The 23011-nt window shown below is 41.2% G+C and overlaps 3 protein-coding genes across 14 annotated transcripts in view; 1 reads left to right on the forward strand and 2 right to left on the reverse strand.

Moving 5' to 3' along the window:
• The window catches only part of CTNNA3 (catenin alpha 3), a 541298-nt gene that overhangs the window by 359290 nt on the left and 158997 nt on the right, over positions 1–23011 (reverse strand). The window lies entirely within an intron of this gene.
• The window catches only part of LRRTM3 (leucine rich repeat transmembrane neuronal 3), a 97773-nt gene that overhangs the window by 57076 nt on the left and 17686 nt on the right, over positions 1–23011 (forward strand). The window lies entirely within an intron of this gene.
• LOC310706569 (uncharacterized protein) lies at positions 6358–7571 on the reverse strand. Its single transcript, XM_083502825.1, has 2 exons — positions 7058–7571; positions 6358–6919 (listed from the first exon to the last, which is right to left on the reverse strand). The coding sequence occupies exons 1-2, from the start codon at positions 7491–7493 to the stop codon at positions 6363–6365; spliced, it is 993 nt and encodes a 330-aa protein (XP_083358951.1). The 5' UTR covers positions 7494–7571; the 3' UTR covers positions 6358–6362.

Below are 23011 nucleotides of genomic sequence, written 5' to 3' on the forward strand. Positions count from 1 at the left end.
TTGTGTGGGTGTAGATGGCTATGGTCTGGCTCTGATATTTCCTGTGCATTTATTAAGTAGAAAGAGAAGGCCAAAAAGCTGAAGCCAATTTTGTTTCCTTCTGTACTCTTCATTAGCTTGCCTTCTCTTTCACATCCATAATCAATGCAGAAACTGTTGATTGAAAGGTTATTATTGCATGCTGTCAGAAGTAGAAAAAGAAGGTATTAAAAAAACACAAAGAATTGTGGGTTGTGGATATTTTTCCTACTGAAATGCTTATATCCCAGCCCCTCCCAGGGCAATTGTTCCACTGGGACTTGTTATGATGCAAGGGTACTTTTTAAAAGCATGGTAGAGTAAGTAATTTCCCTTTGGGCAAGGAAAACATAGATGCAGACTTGGAACATGGGTGTCTATTTCCCCCCAAAAGCAACAGTAGCTTCCGCAGCACAGCTACAGAACCTAAGAGCAAGGTTCAAGAGAAAACAAAAATGATTTTGCAACCTATAGCAAACTCTGGAAAAAACTGCGAGAGAGGTATTCCTTAGATGTATGTGTCTGAACTCAAAAGAATTTGTGAATTTGGCAATATTCTTAGACTCTGCAAGATCAAGTTTATGACCCTGTCGTTATATGGGCTGTCAGAGCGAGCAACAGAACTTGATAAAGGAGCAGTTGATAAAATAAACCCCTTACGTTGCATCTTTTTTTTATAAATATGATTGGGATTACCGGATCTGTGACCATACAATAAAAATTGTATTATATCATACGAGTGGGAAACATTGCTCTGTTTTATGATGCAAAGTAGGCTTCTTTTCAAAAGACATTTTTCCTGAGGTGCACCTTCCTTTATATGTTTTAAAAAGCAAAATGAATTTCCACAGCAACCACCATCTCCACAGTAGAATAATTCTGGAATAAACTCTTTCATTTACATCCTTCATTTTAGAGCCAAACTAGATCCAACAGTGCAGTCAGAGGTTTCTTTTCATGTGCCTATCCTCCAAGACACATATGTTCATATAGGGAGGAGGAGGACATGGAAGCGCTCATCATTACCACATTTTACCACACCACAGCACATTGATCCAAGATTGAGGTAGGAGGTAGGAGGGGCTCAGGTTCAGCATCCCTCTCATGTGTACTCATATGACCCTAGTAAACTGCCTTATACTATGACTGCTTCTCCAACTAGCCCAGTAATGTTCACTTTGATTGGCAGCTGCACTCCAAGGTATCAAAGCACAGGAACTTTCCCATTACTTGCTACCAGATTCTGTTAACTAGAAATGCCCAGGACCACAAGCATGCAAACCACTCAGTTATAGCTCATTTCACTATTAAAACAAAACCTTCCCCCACCCTGAATGATGTGGACACATGAGCTTCTTTGTGTCTACTCTGACCCCTAGGCAGGCTCTTCAAATGCGTCATTGTTAACTGGGGAAGAATTCCAGAGGGCTTTCGCAACACACTGAAGGCCAAACTAAGGATATATTTTACCCTCAAGTACAATATTTTTCTTTTCAGAAATAATAAGCAAAGAGCCCCTGTTCCAGAAAGGGACCCTGGTATGGGACAAAAGTTTAAAGCCCCCTGCACTCATATTCTAGATCAGGCATAGGCCAACTCGGCCCTCCAGATGTTTTGGGACTACAGTTCCCACCATCCCTGACCACTGGTCCTGTTAGCTAGGGATGGTGGGAGTTGTAGGCCAAAAACATCTGGAGGGCCGAGTTTGCCTATGCCTGATCTAGATTATGGGACCCCCATGGTAGTGATTTGTGAAAAGAAAAATCTTGTATACACAAGAGCAAAATACAAAACTAATGAAATGTGTTGTTTGGTCTTCTATGGGCACTGTATGAAGGAAGTCCTGAGTTGCCTTGTCTAAGGAATACTAGGATCATACCCATGCTAAATAATTTGAAAATGTATCTTTTTTGGGGGGGCGCTTATTTTATTTCTACAAATTGCATTACACTGTTCAAAGTCATCACCTGAAAGACGTAAAGAGTCTTTGAATCAAACATATTTATTGCATAATTTTGAGATAATGCATGCAACATCCCACTCCTGATATAAATGGTGTGTGGCATTTTTCTGGATAAGATTTCTCTTTCTCCTAAATAAGGGCATTTTCAAAATAAGCTATATAAAATGAGAATGAGAGAGAAGTAACTCTAACTAGAGACTGGTTCCTTCCACCTCTAATTATTCAGAGCTAGCTTTTCTTTGCACTAACCAGACTCTTAATGAGAGCTGTCGTAGCTGAATAAAATGCAATCATTAGAAGTACTGTAGCATTAGTAATTATGCCATATGTGAATGTGTCCTTGCAACAGTACTTCACAATATTTAAACCAGTACCGTTCTGCCACCAGCAATGTATTGAGGACTCTCTTAACTCAGAGAAGTGGGATATGCAATTATGCTTTTTAATTAAGATTTGCTCAGTGTCTCCAGAGCAAAGCCTCCTACTACTCAAGTGGGGTGGGCTGACGTACATAACGTTGATAATGAAATCTTATTCTGAATTGCTGTAGACAGCTTTGCAACTTTGAACAGATAGAGATGATAAAGCACGCTCAGCTAAACCACACCCACAACCCACACAAGGGTGCACAATTTATTTGTGAAATAGCTTTACAGTGTAGACCAATGTTTAAATCATAATGATACTAATGGTATGTTCTTCAATATCTCATCGTTCTATATAACATTTTCTTTAGTTTTGTCAACTGGCCGGGTCGTTCCTCCTCAGTTCTCTCCCTTGCCACTTACACATACATTCAATCCCCTCTCCCCCTTCCCAGCTAGTTCCTCAGAGTTTCTGTTGATAAAACTGGCACTCTAAAGTAAGACCCTTAGGGATTATTTCACCAATTCAGTAATTCCATTTTTGTTTCAGTTTCCCATTCAGAAAATAGGACAATCTATCTTCTTTCTTCTTCTGCTAACATTAAGCATTCATCATGGGTAACTATATTTCTTACTTTGCCAATGGGCACCTTCCCCTCACTGCAATAGTCAGTAAATTATGCTTGTTTGTCCTGAATGACTTATATTTCACACCTTCATCAGATTTAATTCAAATGCAAAACATCTGCCCATGAATGCATCGGCTACTCTTCCATGTATATTTAATTTGCTATATTGCTGTAAGATCTATCATAAAGACAGTCATGCATGATATTAAATGCAGTTTATGATATAAGAATGTCATTTGTTTAATTTGTTTTAAAATAATTCACCTCTGGCATATTTCACATTATAATTATGTTAATATCACTACTCTACTCTGCAATGTAGTGGTCTTGTGTCTTGCACAAGGTGACTTCTTTTCACACATCAGACAATTAAAAAGCTGCTGTCAAAGAAGTAACACAAAATTTATTTTGTAAATTAATGACCTAAAGAGATTAAATAAGAGAGCTGGCCCAAATGGACTTCTGACTTTAGAGAAAATTTTGCTATTATACCTGACAAATGCAGCTACCACAGATCGAGACCAGATTTGAACAACACAATTGAACAATTGGTGAATATTGTGTTGATCAGAGGCGTACCTGGGGCTCTTTGCATCCTTGGAAAGGAGCTATCAGCAGCCCCACTCAGGGAGGAAAATACTTTACTGCAATAGCCACATTAGATATTACTACATTTTATGTCGTCCAAGTACTTGGAGTGAGGGTGAGGTGAGGAGGAAGGGCAAACAAATTCACACGTCTTTGTGCCACGGTGCAAGAAGGACAGGAAGTTTCTCCCTTGTTTGATCTCACCGCAACAGTGGCATTGCATCGCTACACACACAGACTATGCTATGGGGACCTTTTCCCTTCCCACTGTAGCAAATTTTTTGAATTGCTTGAATAATCTGACTTTTTTGCTTTGGCCATTTTTGTGTGTGATATACTATGGTCTGAATTGCACAGGTGGGTGTATGTAGCACAGGCATAGGCAAACTCGGCTCTCCAGATGTTTTGGACTACAATTCCCAACATCCCTGTACTCCGGTCCTGTTAGCTAGGGATGATGGGAGTTGTAGTTCCAAAACATCTGGAGGGCCTAGTTTGCCTATGCCTGATGTAGCAGATGATAATAAGCATGCATGGGCCCAAGGAATCCTAGTTCCTTAAAGAGTGACATTTCCAGGGTAAACCAAAAGTGGTTGCAGACTTCCTTTCTTACTGCTGAAATCTGCATTTCCCATTTCACTTGTAATTTGCACTACTCATTTCACCTGCAGACAGCAATTCCAGCAAGTACCTAAATTTATATTTTTCTAAGTCACATCTCTGGAAATTAAAAGGTCTGAGGAATGACATCTAGTTCTACCCATCATTTCCCAAACTACCACTCCTTTCTATACACTGTGATTTCCAACTTCTATAGTTAATATGATGCATTCACAAAAATCCCTATCTTCTCAGAGTTTTTCTTCTCTACTTCTGTGTTAATACACAACTAACTTTTATATCTGGTAAAAAATAAATAGCATCTAAAAGATGGACATTATTAAGAGCTTATGGAGAAACACACTAACCTTATATCAAAAGTTTTGATGTTAGAGGTAAGGAATTAAATATATACTCCAAAAGAGCAGTTCCCAAGCTGTTTTATAATCCACTAAAATCAATGAGATTTGCATAAAAGTAGCACTTGGCTGACTTTGCCTTCTAAATGCTTTCATAGGACATGTTTGAGAACTCATAAAACTATTAATACATTTTGATGACCAGAAACAACAAAAGCAACCAATCCAACCTATGTCTCATAATGGATTTGAGAGCTGAGACAAGAAATCCCACTCACACTCAAAGATGAAAATGGGATGGTAGTGGTATTATTGTCCATAAATTCACTATTTTTGTCTCACTTCCACATCCTGTAGAGAAGTTGATCCTTAAGCAATACAAAATCTGTTGAAGAGGCAAGGCCTCTGTTATTACCCTGCCTTCAGGTCTCATAAACAAACTTCTCACCTACTGACAACTTCAGCAAAGTTGATGGAGAACTTTTTTTATTTTGTTTTTATTCTACGGAAGTTGTCTTTCTAAATTCCATCAATAGGTAAACAGCTAATAAGAGCAGTGTCGAATCATCCTATTTCAACAGTACTTTTGATCAAATGATAGTAGTTTCTATGTAAGATGACTTTTTTCTTTAGACCTCAAAACAGCTTATTGGAACATCTTAAAAATCATTAAAAAGCCCGATCAGATCATCTTGTTCAGGATTGTATTTCAAACAGGTGAGAGGCAGATGCCTCCAGGAAGCCCAGATGCAGGGCAGTGGCCTCCCATGTTATTTGTCCCCCTGGAACGTATTCGCTCTTTACACAGAGGTTCCATTATTGTGGCTAAAAGTTGTTGACAATACTATCCTCCAATTAATATGTATAATGTCCTTTTAAAGCCATCTAAGTAGTGGCCACTGTATCTTGTAGCAGCGAATTCTTAAGTCAATTATGCAATGTATACAGAAATACTTTCCTCTGTCCTAAATTTTCAACCATTCAGTGTTACTGGATAAGTTCTAGTATTATAACAGGGGGTGGGGAATCTGTATCCACTTTCCCTATACTATTCATAATTTTGTTATGATTTTGTTTTCTTCCATGTCCCACTTTTTGTTTTTGCTTTGTTTTTAAAGTCCCAAAGAGAGGTAATTGAGTCCCACCCACCCCAGCAGTTTTAGTTACCAGCTTTCTCCACAGAGGGAAAAATATGCAGCACTGTCTACTTTCTCTTGCAAAAGGAAAAGCAGCTAGAATGGTGTTGTGGGGGAGGGGGTGATTTTCAGTCAGAAAGAATACCAGAGGGAAAGGGTTAAGAATTACACACAGGCACACATATATTCATAGCTATATAAGATTCTGGTCTTCCATGGCAGAATTGCAGCTCCATTTGGTAAAAAAAAAGGGGGGGGAATTAAAGTGACTATCACAAACAGTTTGGACCTCCCATTCATTCATTCATTCATTCATTTATTTGCTTTGTCAGAGGTGTGTGCATCAGAGAGTATGTCACCAATGCTATCTTATTTTTGGAGGCTACCATTTCCACTTACGGTGACATTGTATCGTATGTTGTTTTTCGAAATGTATGCCCTGTTTGAAAAGGTACAGCAACATCACCTCCAATATGCCCTTCCCTATCCTTTCTTCAGATTATTTTTTTTTTTAGGGATTTTTTAGGGATAACTGAATCCCATTGTTCACCAGGTCTCTGATATGTCCACTATATCTATGCTTTCTATTAGTGCCATCTGTTGCCCTACCGTAGCTTTCAGGCTTCTAGAATTAGCATATAAACACTTATACATTAAATCCTTCCCAAATGTCCATTGTGCAATTTCTCTTATGTTGTTGTTGTTTAGTCGTTTAGTCGTGTCCGACTCTTCGTGACCCCATGGACCAGAGCACGCCAGGCACTTCTGTCCTCCACTGCCTCCCGCAGTTTGATCAAACTCATGCTGGTAGCTTCAAGAACACCATCCAACCATCTCATTCTCTGTCGTCCCCTTCTCCTTGTGCCCTCCATCTTTCCCAACATCAGGGTCTTTTCCAGGGAGTCTTCTCTTCTCATGAGGTGGCCAAAGTATTGGAGCCTCAGCTTCACGATCTGTCCTTCCAGTGAGCGCTCAGGGCTGATTTCCTTCAGAATGGAGAGGTTTGATCTTCTTGCAGTCCATGGGACTCTCAAGAGTCTCCTCCAGCACCATAATTCAAAAGCATCAATTCTTCGGCGATCAGCCTTCTTTATGGTCCAGCTCTCACTTCCATACATCACTACTGGGAAAACCATGGCTTTTACTATACGGACCTTTGTTGGCAAGGTGATGTCTCTGCTTTTTAAGATGTTGTCTAGGTTTGCCATCGCCTTTCTCCCAAGGAGCAGGCGTCTTTTAATTTCGTGACTGCTGTCACCATCTGCACTGATCATGGAGCCCAAGAAGGTAAAATCTCTCACTGCCTCCATTTCTTCCCCTTCTATTTGCCAGGAGGTGATGGGCCCAGTGGCCATGATCTTCGTTTTTTTGATGTTGAGCTTCAGACCATATTTTGCACTCTCCTCTTTCACCCTCATTAAAAGGTTCTTTAATTCCTCTTCACTTTCTGCCATCAAGGTTGTGTCATCTGCATATCTGAGGTTGTTGATATTTCTTCCGGCAATCTTAATTCCGGCTTGGGATTCATCCAGCCCAGCCTTTCGCATGATGAATTCTGCATATAAGTTAAATAAGCAGGGAGACAATATACAGCCTTGCCGTACTCCTTTCCCAATTTGGAACCAATCAGTTGTTCCATATCCAGTTCTAACTGTAGCTTCTTGTCCCACATAGAGATTTCTCAGGAGACAGATGAGGTGATCAGGCACTCCCATTTCTTTAAGAACTTGCCATAGTTTGCTGTGGTCAACACAGTCAAAGGCTTTTGCATAGTCAATGAAGCAGAAGTAAATGTCTTTCTGGAACTCTCTAGCTTTCTCCATAATCCAGCACATGTTTGCAATTTGGTCTCTGGTTCCTCTGCCTCTTCTAAATCCAGCTTGCACTTCTGGGAGTTCTCGGTCCACATACTGCTTGAGCCTTCCTTGTAGAATTTTAAGCATAAAATTTCTCTTATGATCTCTTTAAATAGCAGGCATTTCGTTTTGTATTCTCTCATTGTGAAATTATACACTGTGATCCCTACTTTGAGAACCTAGGACATTTGCACTGTCATCTCTAAGGATGTTGTCAATTTTATCTATTTCTGAACTCTTCCTATTTCCCCAACTCTTCCTATTCCCCCCATCTCCCTATAAAATATGTATTCATGAATATTGGGGGGTTTTAAAATTTGTAATAACTTACAGAGCAAGCAACTTTTTTATAGGCTTGTGGTACCAGGACTCTAGGTAGTAGTTATATATATATGGGGTATGAAGATGCCTTTCAAACTGAACTTTTATTTCTTTTGTTAGTTAGTTGTGAAGTCTCCAGATAGTCAGCATAACACGCCAAGGAGACCATTTTTTAAAACCGTGCTGCTTATATATAAAGTGGCTCATTGCTATATGGCAGAAATCTGTGGGAAAGATGTCCATCAACCCCTAGAAATAGTTAACCAGGGAGAAGAAATAAAAACAACTCAATCATCTCAGTTCCAACACAGCAAAAAATGCAGCATCTCAGTTCCATATCCTCATAAATACTGAAGACAGGCACATAAAGCTTACAGCGTTGACCCCAGTGAAGCATGAGTAATGTAATATATAGCAATGTAGTGTTTAAGGGGGGAACTGCTATAATGTGATATGATGCAAAACTAGCATGTAATTAGATTGATTTGCAAACAATATTTCAGGTTATCGCCAACCTTTTCAGACCCAAGACCCACTTTTAACACAAACATGCATTTGGGGGACCCATTTCCTCCCCCCACCCTAAATATTTGCATGGTGGTAGTACTTCTGCTGCAACCCACCTTGGATCAGGTCCCAACCCACTAGTTGAAGACCAGTGCTGTAAAGAAGGTTCAAATTCATGAGCGAACATGTTTTGTAAAATAACAGATTGTTTTTACTTCACTGCAGAAAACACAGCTAATTAACAATGCTCATAAAACACTAAAGTTTGATAATTTGGCAGAGGCATAGCCAGTAAAAGCTCAAGGGGATCACTCATTACTGTATGTTGCCGCTGCTTCCAAATAAACATGTCCCAAGTCAGCCAGGCAACACAAGACTGCAGAGTGCATTGACAAATAGTAAACAGCAACAGCAACCTTAAAGAAGAATTCCCCATTGTTTTCCTGAAAATCCAGTTTTCTTACTCTGCTTTTTGCTCACTAATTACTGTACTAGTGGAAGTGGCTGGCACCTTCAATCCTTACCCACTCCACCCCTATCAGCTGGTTTGCTGGCCCAGCTCATGAGGGGAACATCCTAGCAAGTCTCCTTCCTGGATCATCCCACTCCCCACTGACTGCCTCAAACAGCATCTACCCACCTTGTTCTCCTTGAGAGGAGAAGCAGTTTTAGGGTGGCACAACTGGTGTGGTCACACTGGCCACCATGCTGCAGGGGGCACCAAAACAATGCTGTAGAACAATGCTAAGAGGTTTTATTAAAATTTTATCGTCTCACAGGGTGCAACTGAAATTTGAGAGCCCAAAGTCTGCCACTGCAGATCCATATACAGTCTTTAATGAACTGTATCCGTAATGGAGCTGATCCCACAAAGATGAATTTGCCAGCCAGTCAGCCCATGCAGGGTTCAAATGCTGGTTAGCAACTTTGCAGAGGAGTAGCTAGAAGCATCTTGGTCACAGCTGAGAGTTGTGCAGTGCGCCTCCTCCTTGATCTGAATGGAACTGGCTGTGGGGTGGATCCTGTACCTGTGTGAGATAGGGATGTTGTTTGGATTACGGCAAGGTGCTCTATGTGAGGCTGCCTTTGGGAAATGTTCAGAAACTTCATTGGGTTCAAGATGCTATGAATAGACTACTAACTGCAGCCAGTTACAGGAGGAACAGAAACTCATTGTTACAACAGTTCCACTGGTTTTTGGTCCATTTCTAGGCACAACTCAAAGTGCTGATTATGAGCCTGCTTGGGTTTTGAGATATCTAGGGAAGGTATTTATCTCAGTCCCACCACCCTCATAGACACATTTGGAGACAAGGAGGGCCTTCTCAGGAGGGCTGGTCCCAGATTGTGGGACTCCCCTCCACAGGAGGCTAGGCTGGCCCCCTCTCTACTTACCCTTCACCAGGAGGCAAATATTTTTTTGTTTAGGCAGACTTTTGTGTTAGCCATTTGCTCAAGCTCCCAGATGTGTTTGAACAAAGCAGCCTTTCCCCCTGTATCATGGGGAACATAGGAAGCTGCCTTTTATAAGGCTACCTACACAATAGTGGCTTAAAATGCAGCAAGGTTGTTTCCCCCACCCCACCCCATTGTGTTTCAAGTCGTATCATTGTACACACAGAGAGGGGACTGGTACATCTTCATCTGATGTGCCTTGCCTGTTTGGTTTTCCCATGCCTGCAACCTCTCTCTGCTCTTGTACTCCTATTCATGAATGCATCATCTGCATATGCACAACAGCTGTCTCAAGACAGATGGATAAGAAATTCAATTTTCTATCTATTCCTGTTCTCCTGCATGTTTTACCTAAAAATGGAGGCAGAGCTGAGTGACAGTTGGCTGTATTTACTGAGATGAGGGGTGCCTTCCTTCCTTCCCAGGAGGCCTGAAACCTGTGAATATCTACTTCCCCCTCCTACACTCCATCTTAAGACTCTTACTGGACGCAGACAAGGATGGATTGACATCTCTCTCTTTCTGTCCCCCCCCCCTCTTTCTCTTTCTCTCTCACACATACATACACCCTTGCACATATTTTTTTACCATTTAGCCTAAATAAGAGTTCTAGGAAGCTCAAACACATGCTTTGTGTCCTTTTCATTGGCCTAATAAAAGTATTGTCCTAATATGTGTTGTCAACAAATTAAAGATTTGGACAAATGGATTAGAAATATTTCATGGATGGGACATATCATCATAGGGGAAATGAATTTTATGCCAAGGGTTATATCAGAGATAACAAATGCCCAAGGAAACCCTTCAGGTTCTGCAGAGACTAATAGTATAAATAGATATGGGAGTTCTAAATGTGGAATATTATTTCTCTCACCATTCCCCTACTTCTGAGATTTGTTACATTAGTCTGATATTACACACGGCGCAGTATGTCAGATTCAGATCATGGTGTGGTTTCTAACAGTTTGGGGTGTGTGAGAGAGTTTTTAACATTTTTGTTTGATCATGGAAGTATCCTCTGGTGTAATAAATCATTGATGGTTTTTTTTAAAAAAAAATAATAATGGGTGAATAATATTATGCTAAAATTTAAGTTAACATTAAAAGATCAGTGCTGGATCACATACATTCTGATCCAAAATAAAGAAGAGTCCTGCTGAATCAGACCACAGATCCATTTCATCCAACATTCACAAATTTGGGCAGATAAGGCACTGGGTCCCATCTTTATCCTATTGGGGACCCCACTAAAGGGATCTGGGAAGGGGTGTCTCTGTCCAGGAGTCCATACAGGGACTAATGGGCCATAGCACCTTTCCAAGTGGCAGCCAATTTCAACTCAATACTGATGTCCTAAATCTCATTTCTACTTAGGGTGGACCCACACCAGGGCCCCATGCTTCCTGCACTTGGGCCCACAATGCAGCTAGATTATGGACAATGATCTTATGGAGAGCCCTCTTTAGGTGCCCATGATACATACTCTCTTTCCTCACCACCCGCCATTCTACGCTTTACACAGCACTCCCTATACTGTCCTGATAAAAGAAAACAAAGGTTTGCCAATCTCACCACACACACACACACACACAAAATACAGTGAGCATGTGCAGTTTTGCATGTTACACTCCTTTTAAACATACTGTGATTATTACTACAATAAAATGGAGTTTGCTTCTGCTGTCCTGAGGCTAAACACAAGTATCTGGAAATAAGCATTATTTTGTTGCAGAAAATGATAATTTATTCATAAGAAACAGAGTATTTGTATATGCCCAGATGTCTCCTCAAGCTATAAAATGTGTTTTAGAATGACAAGAAATTTTATGTGATGAACAACATCAGCCCCAGTGGGCCCAAAATACCCATGCTAACCCATAGTGTGCCCCCGCCCGGGTGGTCCTGCCCTAGCTGCATCACTGTTCTGAACATAATTTCAACAAGCTATCATGGGACCAATATCAACTGACAGACCTATCCTCCATTAATTTCTATAACCCTCTTTAAAGCCATCTAAGCCCATAGGCATCACATCTTGTGGCTGCAAATTTCACTAATTGATTTCATTCTGGTTTAAGAACAGGATTTAGACTGGGCATCTTTGGGTACTGGATGATGTTATAAAATAATGGGGTGTCCTGATAAATAAACAACTAATCTCCCCTGGATAAATTGATAAAACTTGCGGGTATGGTGGGCTGTGGCAGAGGCGGATTTAGGGCAGCACAACTGGTTCGGTCACACTGGGTTCAGAGCCTCAGGGCGCTACAACTATAATGTACAATGGAAGGCGAGACGCAGGGGACACAGAAATTTGGTGTCACACAGGGTCCCACTGAAATTTGAGGCCCCAAGGTGGTCTGCCTGTCATCTTACAATCTCACAAATAGCACCAATGGTGGGCTGGTTCACAATCACATCATTACTATGGTTTACTTATCCCATCACTTTATTACTGTAAGCAGAATCTATGCCACACATCACATTGATTAAAAGTACCTAATATCATAATTGCTTGTATCTAACTGATGTGATCATTTATTTCATATAAATAATACCTTGTGTAGCTTTTATCATATACAGTACCTATGTACTGTATGAGATGAACAGTCCAAGAGACTACAGTCTGAAGGTCAAATACATTATAATTTATTTGCAGGTTAGTTATATAAGAATAATTGTTTAAATATATTACGATTGCCTTAAAGATGTTCCATTTACATTATGTTACTGTTGCTTTAAAGAGGTCTCTAGACTCGCTCTATTTCTTACTCCAATGACACCATTAGCCAAATACCCTGCTAATCTCCACCTAAGTTAAGTCATTGGTTGTTTAGCAGACTTTACCTGTTCTCTCTTACAGGCATTGTTGAAGTTCATACTAGATGTCTGGTCAGGGACTTGCCGTTTCTTCAAGTTTAACTGCCAACCACTGACATACTGATCCAGCTCTTCCCAAAGACTGCTGCTAAATTCATTGCCAACCCCTAAAGACTTTCTTAGTTTCTGCCTTCGGTAATTTTACCTTTAAGGAACTGACTCCGCTCCCTTCAGCAGCTGCTTGGTACCGCAAGGATTTCTCAAGCTCCTGGCCCCGTTCTGGACCCCTCCTTTTCTTGTTGCTGTTCTCAGCTCCAGACTCTCTCAGGTTTGCTTCTTTGCCCCTCTTCACACTCTCCCCAAAATTGCCCATATCACAGAGCCAGTAGCAGCCAGCAGGGAAGTGCAGTGTTGCTCACATGGCGCCCCAATGCCATGCACTGCTGCCGGTTACTGGAAGGAAGAGGAGCAAAACCATAGGGGAGCGCAGTATGGGGCAGTGTTGGGAAGACAAGTGAGCAATGCTGGCCACTACTGGACTAGCCCTTAAACAGTCTTCAACTTGCCCTTTTATACTATGCATTCAGAACCCTCTAACCAACCGCCAGGTTCTTGCTTGAATTCCACACTCTCTTTGGCCTAGATCTATGGACCAATAAATTTGAAAGGAATGTCCACAAAATGACCTATCACATTCTGCCCTTTTGAATTCCATTTAAAATCTGAATTCTATCAGTTTAACTGCTTCTTGGCAGACTGCCAACTGAACTCCAGTACAATGGATGTCACCAACTCTGGTCAGGCCAGGTGTTCCCCTTTAACACAGTAAACTATCTACAATCTAAAGTGTTCAGTACAGAACAGAATTCTTTCATTTATACTTCTAAGAAAAGTAGTTTCTTCAAAGAGGGTAGCCATCCCCACTTTTCCCACCCAAACCTTCTGAATTACTAACCAATATTATATGTTGGGTATTTATTAATATAGAAACGGAAAGAAAACAATCCCTAAGATATACTCAGTATAATGAAATGGATCTGTAGAATATAAAAGGAACTGTAACTTACCACAGGTTTCACCTCTGTTGTTTCACAACATTTTATATGCAGGTAATATGTATGTATGTTTAATTTTTTTGGATTAAGTATAGTTAAAACTAGTGAAGATGGGTGGGGTTTTTTGTGGGGTTTTTTTTTAGTTGCAGAATGGCACTGCTAAACAAAGGGAACAATGGATTGCCCGAAGCCCTAAGAAAGCCTTTTAAGTATTTGAACACAGTCCTGGATATTTCCATGCTAAATATTTTGCTGCTTAAGCAGCCACCTGTTCCGTTCCCTTTAGCTGCCCTTACTGAGGAGAAATGTTTAGGAAAAGCATCTGGAAAGTATTAACAGTAATGGTCCAAGAATAAAATTATGCACAAGTGATGAGGGCGAGATGCTTAGGCAGATAATTAGGCAGATGCTTCCAAATTTAACAAACTACCCCCCAAAGAGAGTGGCCCTGCTCCAGTTAAGGGAGTAGGTGAAAAAGGCTTCTGCATGCATATCACTACCTGGATGGGGAACAAAGTGTGTGAATGTGATTCCCTGGCCCATTTCTACACCTGGTGCTGCACACATACAGCCTTTCTCCCCACCCCCCAAATCCCACATATCAGCTATTTACAATAGACAAATTTTCCCGTTTCTTTCAAATCACTTGTAGTAAGATTTTGCTCTTTTTTATCAAGGGTTGCACAGCTGTAAACCTGCCTTTGTTGAATTAGCACCAGGAGCCTAGAGATCAATTTAAGGACATTTGTTTTTGCTTCTGTAGTAAGCAACACATGGGGGGGACCTGGTGTGATACTAGTCAAATAATAGAATGAGGAGAAACAAAACTTTGTTATCCATTGTGCAACCATGATAGACTCTCCTGGCTTTGGAAGCACAAACTGCCTCCAATAGTGGAGGCAGAACAGAGAGCTAATGCCATAGTTTAGCTGTATGAAGAAGCACTTTCTTTTGTCTGACCTGAATCTTCATTGCTGTCCCCCCGTTCTGGTCTTATGAGAGAGGAGTGGGATTCTCTATTCACTGTCTCCATACCATGCATAATTTTCTACACTTCCACTACATTGCCTCTTCCTCACCTTTTTTGCTAAACTTAAAAGCCCCAATTGTTGCAAACCCTCCTCCTGGAGGAGTTGCTCCACCCCCTTGATAATTTTCATTGCTTTTTTCTGAACCTTTTCCAACTGCACAACATCCTTTTTAGGCTGAGATTGCTATAACTCTACACAGTATTCCAAGTGAGGTCACACCATAGATTTGTACAATGGCATTTCAATTTCAATTCCTTTCCGAATGACACCTAGCATGGATTTTTCCCTTTTCACAGCTGCTGCACACTGGGGCTGGATCTAGACACATCAAAAAGTGTTTCAGGAAAATGAATTGCAAACCTCAAACTGGGAAATCATGTTGGCGAAAGACAGAACTCCACACCACCATCTGGTGTCACGGTGCTATAACACATATAAAAAGCTTTTTCTTTACTAATGCACCTGAGTCCTGGGTGAAACATCTGCATTTAGCTATCCACTATGATCCCATTCCTGGTCAGTCACTGCCAGTACAGACCCCATGACACCACCCCAAGCACTGCTTTTTCACACAGAGTGGAAGATACAAGGAAGATACAGAGAGCCTACATCTTTTATCTTGCAGATAAAAAAGCAGCTTGGCAAGAGTATTTCTGACTTGGAGAAAGGCCACAAAGTATAAATAGTTAAACAACATCTCTCCACCTGTCCTTATTCCACAGATAAATGTATCCTAGAATTCCCAAGTCATTTCTACATGGAATAGAGCCATGATTAAGCAAAACCCCAAGCTTTTAAACAATGGCATGCTTACTGGAGTGTTTTCCTGACAAATTGACTGCTTGTGAATCTCTAAAAATGGGACATTTTTCATCAAGGGAATTAACAAAAGACAAAGGCTTGGATCAATCCAGTTACAGTAAATGGAGAAGGCTGTTTAGAAGCAGAAAGCTCAAAAGTAAGGTTTACATCTGTATTTCACTCAAAGAATATGTTTTTCTACAGTTGGTAAAGCCAAGGGCAATAGTGTAGATTTGGGTTTTTCCTCCCAAAGCTGTCTGCTTGATTCATGCCTTCATCAAACATTTCTTGCATTGTTCCACCAGCACCAATTGTGCTGTTTGTTGCATCATGCTTCACTTAGCTAAGCTGCCTTTTCCTTGTCCATTTATCCCTGCCCCCTCCCCGCCGTCAATAAGCTGCAAGGCTTAATGATCTTCTGGCAGGCACAGGTCGTAAGATTTCTTCATGAACAAAACTGGCTTTATTTCCAAGCTACAAGTGTCAGGATCAATGTCATTCAAACCCCTGGGCCCATGGAGCAGTTATCTCTGAATGAAGTATAATAAATGTGTCAGAAAGCACAATCTGGTTTCTCTTGCATGTGAAAAATCAGATTACTATAGGGGGAAACAGACAATAGACTAAATCCAGGGAATGTGTTACTGACACTATGTGTATCTAGGGACAGGCATCAGATCTGTGAAGTTTATATGATGATCAGGGGACAGTACATCATCATGCATCAAAGACAGAAGAATTAGCAGCACTGTAACAGTTCGCAACAAGGCAGCACATATATTAGTTCTGTGGCACATCACTTAAACTTTTATGCTCATTTCTTCAACTGAATTATTGAATGCTAAACCCCTTAAGTGGGTCCATTATGCTTTCTCTCTCTACTCCCATTATCTGTTTCAAAGGAAAAACATGACCAGCCCTTTTCCTATTCATAATTTTCCATAACTGACATGGAAAATTGACAGTAAAAATGAAACTGACAATAAGGGGCTGGGGTACTTGTGAAGAGTGGCGCGGGGGGGGGGGTCTACCCCAGCATTTTATCCCTGAAAATAATTCTATTTGAATGAATTCACTAATATTGAGCTGAAATGTTCTATATTTGATAAATAAATCACCACTAAAGGTGCAATGTTGACAGGTACTTAAATTGGAGTATGGTTTGTGAAATGCTCTGAAAGGTCTCCAGTGGCAAGGTAAATTGTGAAAAAGGAGGTAGGCTCAAAAAGCATGGTATTTGTATTTTATTAATTTGTTTAGCACATTTCTATTCCCACTTTCCTCCACCATAGAACTCAAATAAGTGGGCATGGGATTCCCAGAAGGTTTCCCATCCCATCACTGAATAGACTCACACATGAAAAACTCAGCTTCAAAATGTGCTTTCAGATTAAAACATGGGGACTTGTGGACAATGTCTCTTATTGTTTTTGTTTTAAATTTCTTTGCTTAATATAAACCATGCAACATTTTCAGGACTTGGTTAAATACATACATGTAATTAATATTACATTTCTTTATAAAACATTTTTAAATATACATGTTAGGAAGAGCTACCGAAGTATTTTTTTTAGCAATGGCAGGTATCCTAAGATACTCTTTAGCAAGGAGACCCCCAGACCTGAGGAGAAGACTTTCAGGGCTGCAGAGAGCTACAGGAGGAAGAAATAAAGCCTCTTTCAATGAACAGGACTCTGTTCCAAGGGACCAAACTGTTCAAAGCCTGTTTAACTGAGCATAAATCTAATAGTTTGCTGCAGCTTTACACATGGTACCATGAGTGTCTAAAGACAGACAGAAAGAATAAGAGAGAGAAAGAGAGAGAGAGAGAGAGAGAGAGAGAGAGAGAGAGAGAGAGAATGTTGTGTAACATTTATTTTCTTCAATAATTTCTTTTAAATAACACTCAAAAGAAAGCTTACTGTATTTACATATCACTTGGGGGGGGGGGAGAAGAAGAAGAAGAAGAAGAAGAGTTTGGATTTGATATCCCGCCTTTCACTCCCCTTCAGGAGTCTCAAAGCGGCTAACATTCTCCTTCCCCTTCCTCCCCCACAACAAACACTCTGTGAGGTGAGTGGGGCTGAGAGACTTCACAGAAGTGTGACTGGCCCAAGGTCACCCAGCAGCTGCATGTGGAGGAGCGGAGACACGAACCCGGTTTCCCAGATTACATGACTACCGCTCTTAACCACACCACCACACTACACCACAAAAGCACAGGACTTTGGACAATCCACTTAAAAGCCCAGCAACGTCTATCACAGTAAATTATGTTCAGTTTGTTTTTTGGAGTGCTGAATGGCATTGTTTATGAATGTGGAAGATGAATTTGCCTCAAGTTTCCTTTTTATCTACAGAACAGAATCCAGCTCAGTAGTTAGCTGTGACACTTCTAAGGAGGCAACAACAACAAAAGGAGCTTAACATGATTGTTTCTCATTGCTTATTTGTGTGATGGTATGCATATTTTAGTCACAAGATTGTTCATGTTCAATCTGGCATGAAATAAATTGAGAGTATGATTTCATTACAAATAACATCAAGTACCTTCTTAATATCAAAGTATATAAAATCTACTTGCTTTCTTCCATTAAGTGCACACATCTCTATAAAATTGCAATCAGATTTCCTAGTTTTATTGTTTATCTGATCTGAGAGCTGTTATGTAGTGAGTGATACTTGAACTGAAAAAAATAATACCTAAAAGAAACTGTCCTTTTAATATAGACATAATTTGCTTGCTGATGAGGATTTTATTTTTAATTCAGAAGACTATTAGTCCACCCAACTAAATCTTAACTTTGCCTTTTGTTCAACACAATTAGTTATTTTATTTTTTAAAAAGCTGCACATATTTGTTTCATAGCTACTTGGTAACATTTTGAGTTTGAATGAGAGAACTGAAAGTAATAAAATAAAATAAAAATAGCTCTACATAAAGTTCCAAAAGATCTGTGTATTTTCCAAGTAAAATTGGAATTGAATCTCCCACTACTCCAATGCCATTCATTCCACCATACTTAATGTTCATTCAGAGACATTTGTACCAATTACTTTTATGTTTGATAGAGAAAGAGGCAACAGAGTTCAGCAGTGAAATGATAGTTTCAGCTATGTAAAGAGTTTGGGGAACAGCAAGCCTCTGAATCCTAATTTTAACCATAACTTTGATGGACATCACTAAAATTGAAACATCCATGCAAATGACTTGGACAAGTTTAATGATGATCAGACTTTTCACTTTTTACACTGAAGCTGATATAAGGAATTTCACCTGTTTTTCCCCCATATGAATTATCTTCCTAGTGTCTAGACCTCTTTTATTTTCTTGTTAAGTTTCCATCAAAAAATACCTATGAAGTTATTTGCAGCTATTCATTTCCACAAATCAGGAGGGGGATAGTTCTGTTTGTTCAGTGTTCAAAATACTTTTCACAGAACATAAACTATCACATTATTGCCTGATAGGAAAACTATTTTCTTTTTTGAAGCTGCAGGCTCACTCAGTAGTTTGCTTAGGGCAAATGCCAGTCCATGGGAACAGCTCTTCCATTGATCTGCAGACTCTTCCATAGCCTAGCAGTTGATAGTGATGGTGGAGATAGACACACATTTTAAATGTAGTGTCCATTTCCATTAAATGTAGTGGAAACGGAACCTGTGCGTGAAATGGTCGCCACCTGTACAGTTTCTTCCAAGAATGTGTATAAAATATTTTAAATGTTCTCTCAGTATTCCTCAACATAACTCAGATAAGCAAGACACCTGCTAGTTATAGAGATTGCTTTAAAAGCATTATACAAGCTTCTATTACTTCCCTAGGATTGCATAAACTAGCACTCAGACAGCACAAAGCAGGCAAATATTGTGTGGAAAAGGCAAAGCGAACAGACTCAAAAAAAAAATCTTGCACTTCCCTTGGCATAACAGCCACAATCTCTTTCAAAAGCCAGGACACAAGCATTATCTACAAATAAGGATATTTATAACTCAGATATCACTGTGTATCTTTCTCATTTTATCTGGATCTGACATTTATATTTGCTAGTTATCCAGTCATTAGCGAACTTGGATTGTTGCCAACTGAAAAGGGGGAAAAACCCATAAAATCATAGGGTTGGAAGGAATCCAAAAGCAATCTAATCCAACCACTGCATTAAGAGTGCATTCAGAGAGAGATATGGCACACATACATTATTTTTCCTTGCTGTGCATGTAGCCCATGCCATTGATTAAGGTAAAACCCTATAAATCAAAATGTATTGCTATATGCCTATAACAAAGCATTGGGAAGCAACCCAATTTGTATTTTCTGGTGGCATGCATTGGAGCATGCAGAAGTAAAACTCACAGCACAGAGTTACATACATAGTGGGGACATGGTTGGATAATGCATCTCTGAATCACCCTAGCATAGGATTTTCTATAGCCAAAACCCCAACTGAGCCTCTTTTTATAGTCTCTGAAGCATTACAATATGCAAATACTGAGGTGGTTGTCAATAGCATCACAGTACTATCCTCACTTTGAGTCACAGTGACCCTTTCCAAATACAAAATTTAGTTCTTCCACGCAGTATTATTAGTAGAATTTGTAGTATTAGTAGTATTTAAGGTCTAAGCAGTGGAGTTAGAGGAGTAGCAGCACTTGAAGGAGACACTGGCCCACAAACCTCAAACCCTTTTGGCCCACAAACCCACAAACTATCCCAGCTGTTGTGCCTCCAGCAGGGTCTGCCTACCAAGAAACCTCAGTTGGTGCAAATCCAAATATGCTTGGTGATGCTTGCCTGACTCATCCTGCCAGCTGCATGAGAAGGATGCTATTATAAACTCTTTTTCTGCCTCTCACTTGCAGTCACATAAAATCCCAGGAAAACATAGGCAAACATCCACATGCTCTGAGCAATCTTCCCTTCATCCAGCAGGCTTTGCTGTGGCAGTGAGAGGCCCTTTTCAATTAGCAAACAAATTACAATGTTTTAATTTCTTTTCATAATCTCTAGTAGAAATACATGGGTTCGTCATTAAAAGATAATTACTCATTCTGTAAATCAATTCAAGTTATGAACATATATTAAACATACTTTTTATTTTTAGGAATACATTTGAGGCCTCCTGCATCAGAAGACATACCATATTTTTCGTCCCATAGGACGCTCCATCCCATAGGACGCACCTAGTTTTTTGGGAGGGAAATAAAGGAAAAAAAATTCCCTTTATTTCCCCCCCCAAAACCAGGTCGGGGAAACCGAACCAAGTCGAGGAACAGCGGGACAGCGGTGCTGCGCCTCCCTGCTGCCCCCCGAGCTTGTGGGGCTGGCCGATGTCTGCCCGGCGCGCGGGGCGCTCTGCTTCAGCGCGCAACAATGCCGGGCGGCAGACTGCTATCTGCAGCGTGGGGAGCCCTGCAGGGAACTCCTGCAGGGCTCCCCATGCTGCGGATGTCTGTCCGGCGCGCGGGGCGCTCTGCTTCAGGGTACTGGGCGCGCTGGGCGGCAGGCTGCTATCCGCAGCGTGGGTAGCCCTGCGGGGAACTCCTGCAGGGCTTCCCACGCTGCGTATGTCTGCCCGGCGCGAGGGGCGCTCTGCTTCAGGGCGCCCTGCTTCAGGGCGCCCCTCGCGCCGGGCTGCTATCCGCAGTGTGGGGAGCCCTGTGGGGAACTCTTGCAGGCCTCCCCACGCTGTGGATGTCTGCCCGGCGCGAGGGATGCTCTGCTTCAGGGCGCCCCTCATGCCGGGCGGCAGGCTGCTATCCGCTGCATGGGGAGCCCTGCGGGGAACTCCTGCAGGGCTCCCCACGCTGCGGGTGTCTTCCCGGCGCGAGGGGCGCTCTGCTTCAGGGCACCCCTCATGCCGGGCGGCAGGCTGCTATCCGCCGCGTGGGGAGCCCTGCGGGAACTCCCGCAGGGCTCCCCACGCTGCGGATGTGTTCCTGAAGCGCCCGGCGCTCTGCTTTCAGCGCGCCCGGCGCTCCGGGAAGCAGGCTGCTGTCCGCAGCCTAGGCAGCCCTGCGGGAACTCCCGCAGGGCTGCCTAGGCTGCAGATGTCTTCCTGAAGCCTCGAGAGCGAGAGGGGTTGGTGCGCACCGACCCCTCTCGCTCTCCAAGCTTCAGTGAAAGCCTGCATTCGCCCCATAGGACGCACCCAGATTTCCCCTTCATTTTTGGAGGGGAAAAAGTGCGTCCTATAGGGCGGAAAATACGGTACCTCAGTTTAAAACTGCTGTAAGAAATATGAAAGGGGAGTTCACTTACTGCATTGTGTACTCAACCACTTTTAGCCATCTGCCTCTTCCTTTGGTTTGTACTTTGCTAAATCACTACCAGGCTTTCATCTCAAAATGTTGCAACATGTATTGGACAAACATCAAGTACACAACAATTTACATGAAGAAACCTTTCCCATCTGTTGCTATAAATGTGGAGGGGAGTTTCAATAGTGTCTTTCCTGACCATACAGTCTTTGTAACAGAATCTGCAAGATATAATATTTTAAGTATTTAAATTCTAAGTGCTCAAAGGGCACAGACCCAAACATTGGAAAGCAGCCTGTGTATAATCCCAAATTCTGCTAACCACGTACTTCTCTTCCAATTCCACAGTCAACTGACTAACTACTAACAGCACAACAGCAGTGATAAGATAAACACCTTTCTGCTCACCTCTTTCCTGGCCACTTCAGGGGCAGGAGGATGTTCTCTGGAATTCTTTCACATTATGTCTCATTGGCAATTTTTTAAAACCCTTTTTAGCTAGTGTCCTTGGCAAAAATTTGTTAGTAAGGCAGTTATTTGTATCTTTTAAAAAATCCTCTCTTTACCATTCTTTACTTGAGACTCCTTATACAAGTCATGGAGACTATGAAAAGGAGTTGAGCACCCCAAATACAACATATGGACACACAGGTTGAGAGCTTCTGACATGGTTAAGAACACATCCAATATTGTCACAGATCCTGGGTTGCCAGCCATATCCCATGAGGAGGAGGACACATATGCTTGGTACCACTGCTTTTGGTGGGTCAAACTCCCCACCACCACCACTACCAGACCACCTGAAAATTGCTGAGGATCTTGGCAGATCATTTAATGATTCCCCCCCATCTGTTGTTTCACAGTTATGTTGTGCTAGATGCTAAAGTATTTTTTTACTATATGAAATTCAAATTTTAATACAATAAAATATAGTAAGAAATAAAAGAAGCAATTTAAATACCATCAAAAATCAATATGAATATTTTAATATGATGGATGTGCCTGTTATGCTAAAGTTCTTCAATATTCAGAGTAAGAATTGTCATCTTGAATCTTTGGTCGGATTTAGTATTCCTTCTGCTTCTATCAAAGTACTAACTCTCCACTCCTTTCAAGCACCTCATCAGCTTCTTTTCACTGTTCGCAACCTTCCCACATCATGATACCAGCCACAGCTTTATTCCTTCGAGAAAGGCGGAGCTTCCTTTCCCTTGACACTTCCAGTTCATTCATCCTGCTCACCTTTGGT

The sequence above is a fragment of the Podarcis liolepis genome (assembly GCF_965112155.1).
Source record: "Podarcis liolepis genome assembly, chromosome: 5".
Classification (NCBI taxonomy): Eukaryota; Metazoa; Chordata; class Lepidosauria; order Squamata; family Lacertidae; genus Podarcis; species Podarcis liolepis.